At 35.5% G+C, this 14,770-nt stretch overlaps 1 protein-coding gene across 1 annotated transcript; it reads left to right on the top strand.

Annotated features, from left to right (window-relative positions):
* The first annotated feature begins 190 nt into the window (after nucleotides 1-190).
* hhipl2 (HHIP-like 2) lies at nucleotides 191-8,512 on the top strand. Its single transcript, XM_065288847.1, has 9 exons — nucleotides 191-1,393; nucleotides 2,368-3,014; nucleotides 3,196-3,339; nucleotides 3,440-3,771; nucleotides 5,096-5,222; nucleotides 6,664-6,809; nucleotides 6,941-7,022; nucleotides 7,686-7,768; nucleotides 7,983-8,512. Exons 1-9 carry the CDS (start codon nucleotides 1,067-1,069, stop codon nucleotides 8,510-8,512), a joined length of 2,418 nt encoding a protein of 805 aa, XP_065144919.1. The 5' UTR covers nucleotides 191-1,066.
* Nucleotides 8,513-14,770: the final 6,258 nt, after the last annotated feature.

The following is a 14,770-nucleotide window of genomic DNA, read 5'->3' on the forward strand; positions in this document are numbered from 1 at the left end:
ATACATATGCAATGTTCTTGCAAAAAGCTACTAACTTGGGCAAACAAGCAGTTAAAAAATAAGGGACAAACCCAGCAGACTAACCCAAATTTAAAAAGAACAACAGATTGATTATGCATGTGTAATACAGGTTAACCTAAAGTCTTCAACAGTTTACCAATAAATATAAGTATAAATCATAACTAGAAGATTGATTAATTAGCCTAATTATTGATAACTAAAATGCGAGGTTTTATACTAGTCAATATTTAATTCTGCATTGTGCTTCTGGTTTTGTACACTAGGTGGCATTAGTTGTTCGTTTTGTTTCCAATGAGAGTTTTGGCACAGAAATGAATTCGCAAGGTTTGTATGACAGACAGTATGTCACACTGACAAATCAACGGCTGTAATTTTTATTTATAAACGGGAGAAAATTATAGGCATTGAAATTAATCCTATAATTAGAGCTATATTACATAAAAACACAACAGAAAGCCTTTATAGCCTTCAAAGATATGTGTGTTTTCCAAGTTCTAGAGGCTTTATTAAATTTATTCGGTTTTCTTTCTTTGAAGAGAATGTATTGACTGATTTTCGTGCTTAAAAAAAATTGTCCACAAACACAACAGATCTACAATTACTTACAATGATATAATGAAGTTGTAAGATATAGCTCTCACACACACAATTTTTTTTATATATAATTTTATAATTTAGAAAATTCTGAACATAAATGAACTAATAATTGCTATTTTCCATCTTTATTAACATTTTTAATCAAAACGTAGATCCGATTATATTTTCACCATTGCAATCAAAACTTCTTTGTAGCAAATGAAAGCAATTTATACAATTTTAGATTATTCACTACTAAAAGTAGCCTAACTTTGCAAGAAACATGGGATTGTTTTATGTATATTGCTGTGGATGTGGTAAAACGCCTTTCAAATGCCAAATCCGTACAATAAAGAAAAACTGAAGCAAGCAAAGCGCACGTGCAGGGTTGCTTTACGCAGACATATACACACTGCACGGTGCACGCTCAAAAGCAAATACACTTCCCTCCTGCAGGGCACATGGGAAAATGCTGAGACATTCAATAAGTCATCATCCTGCAAAGGGTCCCGATGGTCTTTTCTTGACCAAAGGAACCAAATGGATGCGCGGACCTTTTATATTTATTCTCTTCACTTGTTTTAGACAAACATTGGCGCATCCTCAGTGTTTGGACTTCCAGCCACCTTTCAAACCCCTTTACCACCTTGAGTTTTGTAGGCATTATGAGAATTTTGGTTGTTGCGATCAAAAAACGGACAATCGTATTGCGATGAGATACTGGGATATAATGGAACTGGTTGGTGATGAGGCATATGAGGTGTGCGGTGATTTGGTAAAAGATATCATGTGCCAGGTATGTCTGATCTTTTATTAATTAACACTTTACATGAATTGTGCTTTTACGAAACAACACTAATATGTTTGCCATTTATATGAAGGTTAAACTTTTTATTAGCTAACAGTACATTATATTTTGTCAACTACTGGTGCCATTTGATTCATTATTAATAAATCACTATAATATTTCTGTAACAATTAATAACTAATAAATTAATTCCTCCTTTTGTGCTTTTAAAAATTGCTTCTTTAATATCTAGTTATTTTCTCCATTTCTTCTGTAATACCTCGAATATGTGTTATATATAAGCAGCATTGTATAATGTACAATTTTACATTACATAACACTATATTTCAAGTTTGAATTAATGTTGAATTAGACTCTTTTTACTTAATGCAGTTGGGTTAGGAACATTGTGATAAGACATAATCAAAAGAGCATAACTACGACGAGTCGTTTCTGCTGTTTGATATGGCCAGTATTACTCATACTCATGCTATTAAAAATTAAACCCAAACTTAAACTTAAAATTTTCAGACAAAACAGGCAATACCATGAAAAAATACCATCAATCTTTTACTGGACATTTTTATAGGAACCCACAGACATTCTTCTGTCTCTGGGCACTTAAATCAGTATGCAAGAAACTCCCAGCCTGTCAAAAAGTAGTCCCTTGCCATCAATAGGTGCGGTACTCTTTCAAAAATTGCACCTGAACATTTCATTTTAGTACCTCAGAGGTACAAACTGCTACCAAAAAGTGCATATTAGAATCCTAAAGATACATATTGGTAAAAAAGTATACCTATCTTAAACAAAATGGTACATTTTTTGGGTACTGCTGCAGTGACACCTTGGGACCAATTCTGAGAAAAACAGTGTAGCATCTTGAAATTTTTTTTTTTGAAAGCAAACACCCCTCATATTTTCTTCATAAAATAGAAGCATCTAGTTTATTGTATTATTATTTTTGTGTATTACACACACAGGAGTGTTCCCCTTATGCTGCTCACTTGTTTGATGCCGAGGATCCTTACACTCCTGTGCGTCACATACCAGGACTGTGCCCTACCTACTGTTCAGAATTCCACAGTAAGTGTCACTTTGTGGTCAAGTACTTAACCAACAGTCGAACCCTACTGGAGACGTGCGAGAAAGACGGCTCACATTTCTGTACCATCATCAATCTCCCCGATCAGGACTACTGCTACCCCAATGTCCTGAAAAACAACGACCTGTACAGCAATCTAGGCAAGGTGGAGGACCCGAAGGGATGCCTGCAACTGTGCTTGATGGAGGTGGCCAATGGGTTGAGGAACCCTGTTCTGATGCTCCACAGCGGTGATGACACTCACCGTATGTTTGTGGCGGAGCAGGTAGGCTTTGTGTGGGTATATCTGAGAGATGGAAGTCGAGTAGAGAAACCCTTCCTGGATATCAGTGGAGAAGTGCTGACCACACCGTGGCTGGGTGATGAACGAGGTTTTCTAGGCCTAGCCTTCCATCCAAAGTACAGAGACAATGGACGCTTCATCTACTACTCTATTCTGGTCAATGGCATACTTGAGAAAGTTCGCATCAGCGAGATGAAGGTCTCAGCTCATGACATGAACATGGCAGAACCCTACTCAGAGAGGTTAGTAGCTTCCATCCATTTTGTTAAACTTTGGTAATCTTTTTTCCTTTATATAACTAACTGGTTCAAAATTAGAACGACTTATGGATGACCAAAATTCTGAAATTGACATCAAGCTATTGTACATCTATCACCAACGGTATTAAATGTTATTCAAACTTTTAACAATCTGTATCTTTAGAGTTCTTCTTGAGATTGAGGAGCCTGCAGCAAATCATAACGGTGGACAGCTTTTGTTTGGCTTAGATGGGTACCTGTACATATTTACAGGGGATGGTGGAAAATCAGGGGACCCTTTTGGAAAGTTTGGAAATTCCCAAAACAAGTATGCACGGTTCTCAAAGAGTTCATTGTTTTACAACTATCTCCACCTCATTCCCAGACACCTTTATTAAAGCTTTACCGACCGTGCAAATATGTTTCAGATCAGCCTTGTTGGGAAAAGTGCTTCGCATTGATGTGGATGTTAGCAGTAAAGATGGGAAGCCATATAAGATCCCTCCAGACAACCCCTTTATCATGGAACCTGATGCCAAGCCGGAAATCTATGCTTATGGTGTGAGGAACATGTGGCGGTGCTCAGTGGATCGAGGTGATCCAGTAACCCAGTATGGCAGGGGGAGAATATTCTGTGGCGATGTGGGCCAGAATCGATATGAGGAGATTGACATCATTGTAAATGGAGGAAACTATGGATGGAGGGCCAAAGAAGGCTTTGAATGCTTCGATGCCAAATTGTGCCAGAACTCCTCCCTAGGTGAGCTATACTATAGAAAAACAAGACATTCATGCAAAGTCATGCACATATGGGTCAAAGAGAAAAACTAAAACTGTATTGCTATTGGTCCTTCATGCTGATTGGTCACTGGGCTTATTCATTCATGCATTATATACTATTACTTATAAGTCGGAATTGAAATTAAAGTCAGCATATATACGTAACTGTAACGGTGCATTCACAGGGGGCGTAAGCATTAACGCTTCTCATTCACTTTCAATGGTTGACATCATGCATTGCCGAACTGAATTGTGGATAAGTTGGCGTCGCATCACTGCCGTTGTTCGCGACAGAAGTTGAAAATTTCTCAACTTTTCAAGCAGCAATGTGTGCGTCAGCCAATCAGATCGCCTTATGCAAATAACCTAGACTAAGCCAGCCAATTACGTTTATGGAAGACCGGAGCATGTATTGCGGCCACTGTGATTGGCTGTTGGCCACGCTTTCAAACAAGCCTTCCGTTAAGTGTTAACGCTTTCGCCCCGTGTGAATGTACCATAAATAATATCTTACATTTTGGTTTGGTTATTAGTTGAAATACAGCGTAATGCTAAACATGAGAAACAAAAAATAAAAAGTGTTAAACAATGTAGATGAAAATTTTTTGGCTGAATGGTTCCATACAGGTAAACTATTCCTTTAAAATATTGAGTTTCACTAGTCTTGTAAGAGTGAAGTATAGAGCATATAATAGCAAACTCACATGGTCACATGGTAAGGTAAGGTAAGGTAAGGTAAGGTAAGGTAAGGTAAGGTAAGGTAAGGTAAGGTAAGGTAAGGTAAGGTAAGGTAAGGTAAGGTAAGGTAAGGTAAGGTAAGGTAAGGTAAGGTAAGGTAAGGTAAGGTAAGGTAAGGTAAGCTTTATTGTCCCACCTGGGAAAATTTGTCTTGGACCATCACCCATGCTGAATTCGCACAATTAACCTACATTAATCGAACATCCCAAACAATAAAAACGGACAATAACAACAAAATAACATCAAATAAATCAATTAATTAATAAAAATAAATATACTAATATATAAAAGTACAACTTCATACTGCCACTGTTTCACAGCTTTATAGACACAGGAATAAATTAATTTTTAAATCTTTAATCTGCAGCGAGGAACTCTAAACCTCCTCACAGAATCCATACTCGTACTCTGTATAAAAACATGGGATGAATCACGGACAAACTTGTTAGCTTTTGTCTTATAGTAGCCTATTCATAGTCTGCAATAGTGCCTGTTCATTTCAATAACCCTTTTGTAATGACATCAAACTTATTTTAGCTAACTAACATTATTTTTTGTTTTCATAGATGACATTCTTCCAATATTTGCTTATGGACATCATGTTGGAAAATCAGTAACTGGAGGTTATGTGTACAGAGGATGCGAGTCACCTAATCTCAATGGTCTTTACATTTTTGGAGATTTTATGAGTGGGTAAGGTTACAACTTACTAAACATAATCTTATTAACTTTAATAAATTAACAAACTAATCTAATTAAGAATTAAATGCAGCTCTTTAACTATAAAGTTAAAGCACTGAAAATAAGCCAATAAGAATTGGTAATACAAGTTAAAGGTGACATAGAATGTAAAACTTTATACTACGGGTCCGTTGAATGCTTGAATCTGATTGGCTGATGAACGTTCTAAGCTGTGCAATTATTTTATGGGAAGCGCAAGGGGAAAGTTTTAGGCAGCTCTCAGTTCCATGTCACTTTGTAAAGTTAACTGTAACAACGGAAATTACAGGACTAACAAAAACAACATGATAGACAATAACAGCGCTGTTTGGAGACGCACAAAGGTAGCATCGTTCACACAATCTCTCTCTCTCTCTCTCTCTCTCTCTCTCAACTTCATTATTAACTGCATTAGAATTCAATTAACGGGTCAAGTCTCCATTGCCAGCTTTAAAATGACGTTTTGGAACAAGCAAAAGAGCCGTTGGATGAGACGCGGAAGAAATAGTCCTACTCACAATAGCGATTTAATTACAAAAGAAATGGACGAATCCCTTTAAATATAGCATTTGATTGATGTCGTGAGGTGTGGTAACCGTAGTATAAGCGGAATAATTGACTCCAGGCCATTCAATTTTTTAGAAAAAGAATGCACACCCAAAAATGCACACTCCGCTTCACGTCGTGACCGCATCACCACCTAGCGTGCATTATTTTTCGAATAATTCAACAGCCTGTCGTCAATAATTCCTTATGTAATTACCTAGGCACAGATGAATAATAAGAGCTCTGTACATAGTAACGACATATCGTGATCCTCAAACATGAATGTTTCCTCATTTTGTTTTAAACCTCTTGCATGCAAAAGACAGGCCAATCTTAACATAATACCAACTGTGATGTCACAGTCGAGATGTGTACGCCCCGAATCACACATTAAATTAATTACAAAGTTACGAAGCTTCCACTTGTATATGTTGCTTTAGTAATACCTGCACTTATAATATTGAGTCATAGCCGCAGCAAATTTAACTGCTCATGCTATCATGTATTTTGTTGTGCTATCTGTCGTTTTTCTGTGCTTTTCACTGCTTCTATTTATGTAAAGCTGCTTTGAAACAATTGACTTTTGTGAAAAGCGCTATATAAATAAAATTGAATTGAATTGAATTGTTAAAATGTTTACTAATGTGAGCTACTGGCATGAGCTTTAGAGCAGAGCTTAACATTTTTATTCATGACCCTTCCAAATAAGGCAAAAATCCTAGGGTTGTAAATGGAAAATGGACAAAAGTATCTGGATAATTTTTGCACTTAATAAAGTTACATACCTTCTATGTAAATATCAAGTAAAAAAATAACATTATTCAAATTCATTCCTTGGCACCTTTGATGTTATTTTTTGTTTGTTTAGACGATTAATGGCTCTAGAAGAGGATAAGGAAGCTGGGAGTTGGAAGGAAAAGAATGTGTGTATGGGTGACACTAAAACCTGCTCTTTTCCTGGCCTTATAAATCACCACCATAAGTTCATCATCTCATTTGCTGAAGATGAATCAGGTAGGATTGTTGCATATCCCTGTAAAAACTCAAAATAAATATAACTGCTATAATGTCATTGGCTTCAAGTATTCATATAATGTTTTTTCCTTTTATATTCCTTTTTCCCCACCACTACATTTTCCATGAAGGAGAGCTTTATTTTCTGGCAACCTCCTACCCAAGTGCAACGTCCCCCTTTGGCACTGTCTATAAGTTTGTGGATCCATCCAGGTAGAGTTTTTACTGTATAATTTGCTAAGCGATGAAAATTTGATAGTAGAAAATGCTTAGCAAACCACATACATTTTGGCAGCAGGTCTGCATCTGTATTTGAATGAAGTGTCTACTCGAACAGATTAATCAAGCTAATTAGTTCCTCCTCTTGCCAATGAAAGCACCCCACCCAGTATCCCTAAGTAGGTCAAAAATTTGTAGGCACATGCACCACATTTCACAGACAGTATCAAACATAAATACATATGCATACATCCAATATAACTTGACTATTTATTCTCCAATATATATATTGTTCAATGCACAATGCACTGTATGAAAATGTAAATAATGATACATGTCTGCCAGAATGAACAATCTGAAATACTGAAACACTTTTTTTATAAATGATCTGTTAACCTCATAAATTTCTTTAGTACAATATACATAAGTCTGATCTAATCCTTATTTTCCAGGTCACTGTAAAAAGTGAAACTTGGATCTAACTTTTTTTAAATTACTTTAATTGGTAACACTTGAAAAATTAAGCTTTATCAACTTATATTTCTCACTTAAATTACGAAAATTTAAGATTCCCTGTACATTTATGTTACAATAATTGTTATTCAATTTCCAATATTTTAAGGTTAAATCAAGTACTGTATTACTGCTTATTTGCAGGAGAGCACCTCCAGGAAAATGCAAATATAAGCCACTTCCTGTAAAGGTCAGGGGAAAGAAAGTGCCATTTACACCCAGAGAATGTAAGATTTTTTACATCATCTTATTTTAATATGTACTTTAAACTTTGTATTTCATGAAACTTGCATGGTGGCACATTCATAACTCAAAAATGTAAGAATAAATAATAAAAAATCTCAGCTCACTCAGATTATAAAAAAATGTATTTACAGTACTGATTTCTTTAACAATATTGCCTGAAGGCTATAGCTAATTTAAACATGTTGGCTTTTTCAGTAACTGTACTTGGCATAAATGAAACTCCTACGAGACCACCACTGGAAAACATTACATTCACCACTAAACCACCAAGCACCCGCAAGTCTACAAGAACCAAACCCACCACATCTGCACCAGAGATAAAACACACGGGTCAAACCACTACAGCAAAATTACACGAAAAGTCAAAGACGACAACTCTGCCAAAAGAGAAGCAAAACAATGCCCGCAGCAAACCCGTAAAGAAAGTTGCTCCTCACAGCAGAAAGTCGAAGCTACAGACCAAAAAGGAAAGAAAAGACATATTATCCCGCAAAATATCTGTAAAAGGATCTCAGACAAGACAGAAAACCACACCGATTAAACCATCGAAACCAAAAAAGGAGATAAAACCAACCATTTGGACTAAAAAGACTAAAAAGGCTGGAAAAGAAATGAAGAAACCAAAGAGCAAACCTAAGGTGAACAACAAACCTAAGATAATAGTTCTAGAAAGAATCAAGACAACAAAGAACTCGCATACAAAAAAGAAAAAACTGCCTGAATAATCTTTATGTATGGTATATAATAAGATGGTAAAAATATAGTGTAGCTTTGAAAATTTAAACGTATCCGTTTTCAAAAAATGTATCGAAGAAATAACAGGTCTGAGGTCAGACAGATGTGCGAGGTGTCGGACCAAACTGAAAATAGGAACAATCATGTGCCACTTTTAAATTTTATTTAGCATAAAGCAACAGCATTCTTTAAATGTTCATGTTATTTTGGGGTGTGGTTAAGTAATTAGTAGATCAAAATAAAAAATGAAAAGGGAAACTTTCTAAATAAAACAGCAAAAAATGCTTTTGAAAGTCTTTCTTGAACATAATTCTTCGAAACTTAAAAACTTTGCATCGTAAAATGTGCAAATTTTATGACATACCAAAGTTGAAAATGCACATTAAAACCTGAAATAACTCTGTGTAAATGCTTTGGTATTTGCTTTCCTTTTTATAGTACCAAATAAAGAGGCAATCTATATAAAAGTATATACAGTATGCATGAAAAGTTTTTGTTGGTCAATAAAGTGTTTGTGTTTGTTGAGAGTAAAGTTCTTTTTAGCGCAGATCCATCTTACCATATCCATAAGTATAACTTACAGTACAACTGGTTACCTTGGACTTTAATGCTCAAACACAAAACTAGCATTGGACTTAAGGGAAGGCGCTACAGGTAAATAAAAAACGTTCCCTTTCAAAAGTAATCCCTTGCTAATATATATAAACATGTAAAAGCATTTTCCCTTTTTAAAGATCAGCAATAGTTGCACCTCTTCAAGAAATGGGGCACGGGGAACAGATATTCAATAAATGTTGTGACACGAAGGTTATGGACATAACATGACGACTGTTTCTCAAGGCATGCTGTAACTAGATTTTTTGCTGTTCGGGACACACACAGAAAAAAATCACTAGGCCTTCAGGTGCCTAAAGGTGAAGATTACACTGGAAGACATCACTAAAGGTATTCGCTTACATTTCAAATCCTGTGCATGGGATCTTTGTAGTTTGAAAGGGGCCCCCAGATTGGGAAGAGAGTCAAGAGCCATTGCACGTACTGAGCAATTCAGTGCCTGAAGCATGTATGAAAATATTTTCATGAATGGTTCTGTACTAGATTCCGTGTTTAGGATTTTAGTACAATCATATATAGTCAACAGATAACAAGTTAAAACGTGTCCGAGTTAGCAGAGTTTGGTCTAGTCATTCTTATGTCATTCTTATAAAAAGTAAATCAATGTATACTGCAGTTGGTCTAAGTTGTTTGCTGTATTTTTGCTGTGTGATAAATAGTAGACCTTTTCGTTTACTAGCATGCACCATACAATCAACTTATGTTAGAGATGTCAACATTGACTGCCAATTCAATAACCCTGTAGCAACTAAGGGCAATGAAGTACAAATAAGTACCTTTGTCAGAGGTAAAGGGTAAGTGAGGATGTAACAACTTCCAACACTTAAATGTCTGGCTCAGTCTTGGGGGCAGATTCTCATAGCACTGTGCAATGGGCTGCTTGACAAACTAAAGAACTTGCACGACATCCTCCTGCTCTCACATGGTTCAAACTTTCCTCAAATCACTATTCCTTGGATTTATAAGTTTCTATCTGCATTCTGAGTTCTGGGAGATTGGGCTTCAAAGTTTCAAAATTTAATATAGCAAAAATGATATTGGGAAAAAGTCTTTTTGTACATCAATTTTGTCTTTGTACATTAAAATGACAAAGACCCTATATTCTAAATATCAAAATTATCTTAAATTTGTAAATAGGGATTTTTGGAACAAAAAATCACTTTCTGCTTGGAATGTTAAGCTCGCAAAATATCGAATGAATCAAATTTTCAAGAAATGCAGTTTGCTTGCAATATAATTTTAAAACTTCAAATTAGTATTAGTTTGTGACTTTTAAGGGTTAATACTGTACAATTGAAGACATTTGAAGACTAAAAACTGCAAAAAATGTTCCAGCAAAGTTGTTTCACAAAGTTTAATAAATTCAAGTACACAAGATGGATCAAGGTTAAAGTATAATCTCCCTTGTATGACTATTACATGACTGAAACAAGCAAATGTACTACAAAACCTGAATCTATTTTTTGCCATCTTGCTTAATGTAAGTTATTAGGAAGCTAATGCTACTGGCTAGTGTGATCTCTAAAAGAAAACTCCTCAGCAAAACCTAAAACAAAAAACTAAAACTGCCTGGAATTCAGGCTGCTGTCTTTGAGGAAATCATCAATAAAATAGTCAATCATGAGGTTTCTTTTAAACATTGCATTGTGTTGCATTCAGATGTGAACAAAGTACATAACTCTATTATTTGAGTAAAAGAACAGATCCTACAGCTCAAATATTACAAATATATTATACAAGTAAAAGTTGTAAAGAAATTTTTACTTGAGTAAAATTTCAGAATTACTTGCTTTTACTGTAGGAGTACCCTGAAAAAAAGCAGCATTGTTGTCAAGTCAACATATATTGTTATATATTGTACTTTAACATAATAATTTAAGTTAAAGGAAAACACCACCTTTTTTATATTTTACTATGTTCTTACCTCAACGAATTAATACACTATGTGTAGAATTATTAGGCAAGTTGTATTTTTGAGGATTACTTTTGTTATTGTACAACTACAGTGCTCTTGGTCAATTCAAAATGTTAACAAACCCTCAAACCTGAACATTTAAGTAGTAAAAGTGAAATTTTGGCTGTCTTAAAGGGATAGTTCGGCCAAAAATTATATTAAACCCATGATTTACTCACCCCCAAATTGTCCGAGTTGCATATGTCCATCGTTTTTCAGACAAACACATTTTGGGATATTTTATAAAATGTTTTAGATCTTTCAGTTGATTAAATGTAATGTTACAGGGACCACCCATAGTCCACGACCTTCAAGTCCAAAAAAAGTGCGTCCATCCTTCACAAATTAAATCCAAACGGCTCCAGGATGATAAACAAAGGTCTTCTGAGGGTAATCCGCGCGGTGTTGTTGTAGAAATATCCATATTTAAAACTTTATTAACGAAAATAAATACCTTCCGGTAGCGCCGCCATCTTAGACTCCTCTGTACTCAGGAGAGAGTATTAGCGTAGTGTACGCACTTTTCTTAGTGACGTACAACAAATTCGGAGGGCGGGGGACAGAGCAGCAGCAGAGTAGCCTCCGTAGGCTGCGTAAGCTCTCATCCTGAATGCGGACGCGACTAAGATGGCTGCGCTACCGGAAGGTATTTATTTTCATTAATAAAGTTTTAAATATGGATATTTCTATAACAACACCGCGCGGATTACCATCAGAAGACCTTTGTTTATCATCCTGGAGCCGTTTGGATATATTTTGTGAAGGATGGACGCACTTTTTTTGGACTTGAAGGTCGTGGACCCCGTAACATTACATTTAATCAACTGAAAGATCTAAAACATTTTCTAAAATACCCGAAAATGTGTTTGTCTGAAAAACGATGGACATATGCAACTCGGACAGCTTGGGGGTAAGTAAATCATGGGTTTAATATCATTTTTGGCCGAACTATCCCTTTAAGAGAATATTTCTATGTACATCATTATTAGGCAACTATTAGTGTGCAGAATTATTAGGCAACTAAATGAAAAACAAAGATTTTACCATCTCACTTGTTTTTTTCACCTGTTAAAGTGAGAATAATAAACAAACTCTACATTTACAAAAAAAATTATAAAACTATAAAAAAATAAAAAAATATATAAACTCAGTGACCAATATAGCCACCCTTCTTTTCGATAACAGTCACAAGCCTTCCATTCACGGATTCAGTCAGTTTCTTGATCTGATCTGAACCAACATTTTGTGCAGCCACAACCACAGCCTCCCAGACACTGTTCAGAGAGGTGTACGGTTTACCTTCACTGTAAATGTCCTGCTTAAGAAGGGATCAAAAGGTCTCAATAGGGTTTAAGTCAGGTTAAGAAGGGGCCATGTCATTAGTTTTTCACCTTTAAGGCCTTTACTGGCCAGCCACTCAGTGGAGTATTTTGATGTACGTGATGGAGCGTTGTCTTGCATAAAAAAGTCTTCTTGAAAGATGCAGATTTTTTCCTGTACCACTGCTTGAAGAAAGTGTCTTCTAAAAATTGGCAGTAGGTCTGAGAGTTGTTTTTTATTTCCATTTTCAACCCAAAAATGTCCAACAAGCTCATCTTTAATAATACCTGTCTGTGCCTGCCTGCCTGTAATGTAGAAGACACTTTCTTCAAGCAGTGGTACAGGAAAAAGTGTGCATCTTTCAAGAAATCTGATTATTTTGCAAGACAACGCTCCATCACATACATCACAAGTACTCCACTGCATGGCTGGCCAGTAAAGGCCTTAAGGGTGAAAAACTAATGACATGGCCCCTTCTTCACCTGACTTAAACCCTATTGAGACCTTTTGATCCCTTCTTAAGCAGGACATTTACAGTGAAGCTAAACAGTACACCTCTCTGAACAGTGTCTGGGAGGCTGGGGTTGCGTCTGCACAAAATGTTGGTTCAGACCAGATCAAGAAACTGACTGAATCCGTGAATGGAAGGCTTGTGACTGTTAATCGAAAAGAAGGGTGGCTATATTGGTCACTGAGTTTATATATTTTTTTAATTTTTTTTGTAAATGTAGAGTTTGTTTATTATTCTCACTTTAACAGGTGAAAAAAAAACAAGTGAGATGGTAAAATCTTTGTTTTTCATTTAGTTGCCTAATAATTCTGCACACTAATAGTTGCATAATAATGATGTACATATATTCTCTTAATAAAGCCAAAATTTCACTTTTACTACTTAAATGTTCAGGTTTGAGGGTTTGTTAACATTTTGAATTGACCAAGAGCACTGTAGTTGTACAATAACAAAAGTAATCCTCAAAAATACAACTTGCCTAATAATTCTCCACACAGTGTACATACATACATGTACATACATTTTTTTCAATGCGTGCACTAGCGGGTGATGAATGTGTTAGCATTTAGCCTACAGCCCTATTCATTCCTTAGGACCTGCGTGCCGAGGTCCAAGTACTGCAAACTAAGTGCTTTTCCATACAAAATAGTTTTTTATCCACTTAAAAATCGCCAGGTTTACTCATGTAATCTTTACATAGGGAAAACATGGAAGTGTTTGGTGGCTTCTAAATTCATTCCTGTTTGGATCCTAAGGAATGAATGGGGCTAGGCTAAATGCTAACACAGTCAAGACCAGTGTTGGGGGTAACGCATTACAAGTAACGTGCATTACGTCATATTACTTTTCTGAAGTAACTAGTAAAGTTACGCATTACTTTTTACATCTACACATTAATATTTGAGTTACTTTTTCAAAAAAGTAAAGCAAGTTACTTTTTTTGTTTAAATAATTTGATTTAAAAAAAATTATGTACTGAATTCAACTCAATGTAGTCACATCATGCACTCTATGCATACACGCCTGTGTGGGAACAGTTTGACTCATAAACTGAGATGGCAGACCAGATCTCGAAATTTTTGTGATGAAATATGCAATTTCTGAATGCAGAACTTTAAGAGATAAAGCCTCAGCCAAGAAAAAGTAATGCAAAAGTAACTAAAAAGTAACATAAGAATTTCTTTCCATGAAAAGTAACTAAGTAGCGCAATAATTTTTTTGGGAGTAACTTAATATTGTGATGCATTACTTTTAAAGGTAACTTTCCCCAACACTACGACGCGCTGTACAAAGATTAAGTGCACGCATTGAAAATAGATAGGTATGCAATCATTCGTCTTAGTTGAGGTAAGAACAAAGGAAAATATTGAAAAAACGGTGATGTTTTCCTCTAAACCATTTAAGTTAAAAGTTATGTCAACTTATCACAGGTCAAAACTTAGAAAAGTAGGTTGAAATGACTTGCAAAACCAAGTTGTTTTAACTTCATGCTGCATTTTTACGGTCAAAGGTCAATTTTGTTTGCAACACTTTACAATAAGGTTGTATTTGTTAACATTAGTTAATGCTTTAACTAACTTGAATGAACAATGTATAGTATAGTTTTCAGCATTTATTTATCTTTATTAGTTAGTGGAAGTTAATCACTTTTGATGGTAAAAATGTAGTAGTATTTTATTAAACTTCAAATTTAAGGACCTTTCAACACCTTTCCAGGTCCAATACCCTAAAATTCAAAGACAAAATGTGGGGACACATTTTAAGTGAGAGCAAGGTTACATCGTGTTAGCTTTTAAGATACATTGTTACAGTTCCCTTTCGAGGGAACTAGCGCTGCGTCACTGCCGT

Source organism: Paramisgurnus dabryanus, chromosome 17 (assembly GCF_030506205.2).
Source record: "Paramisgurnus dabryanus chromosome 17, PD_genome_1.1, whole genome shotgun sequence".
Lineage (NCBI taxonomy): Eukaryota > Metazoa > Chordata > Actinopteri > Cypriniformes > Cobitidae > Paramisgurnus > Paramisgurnus dabryanus.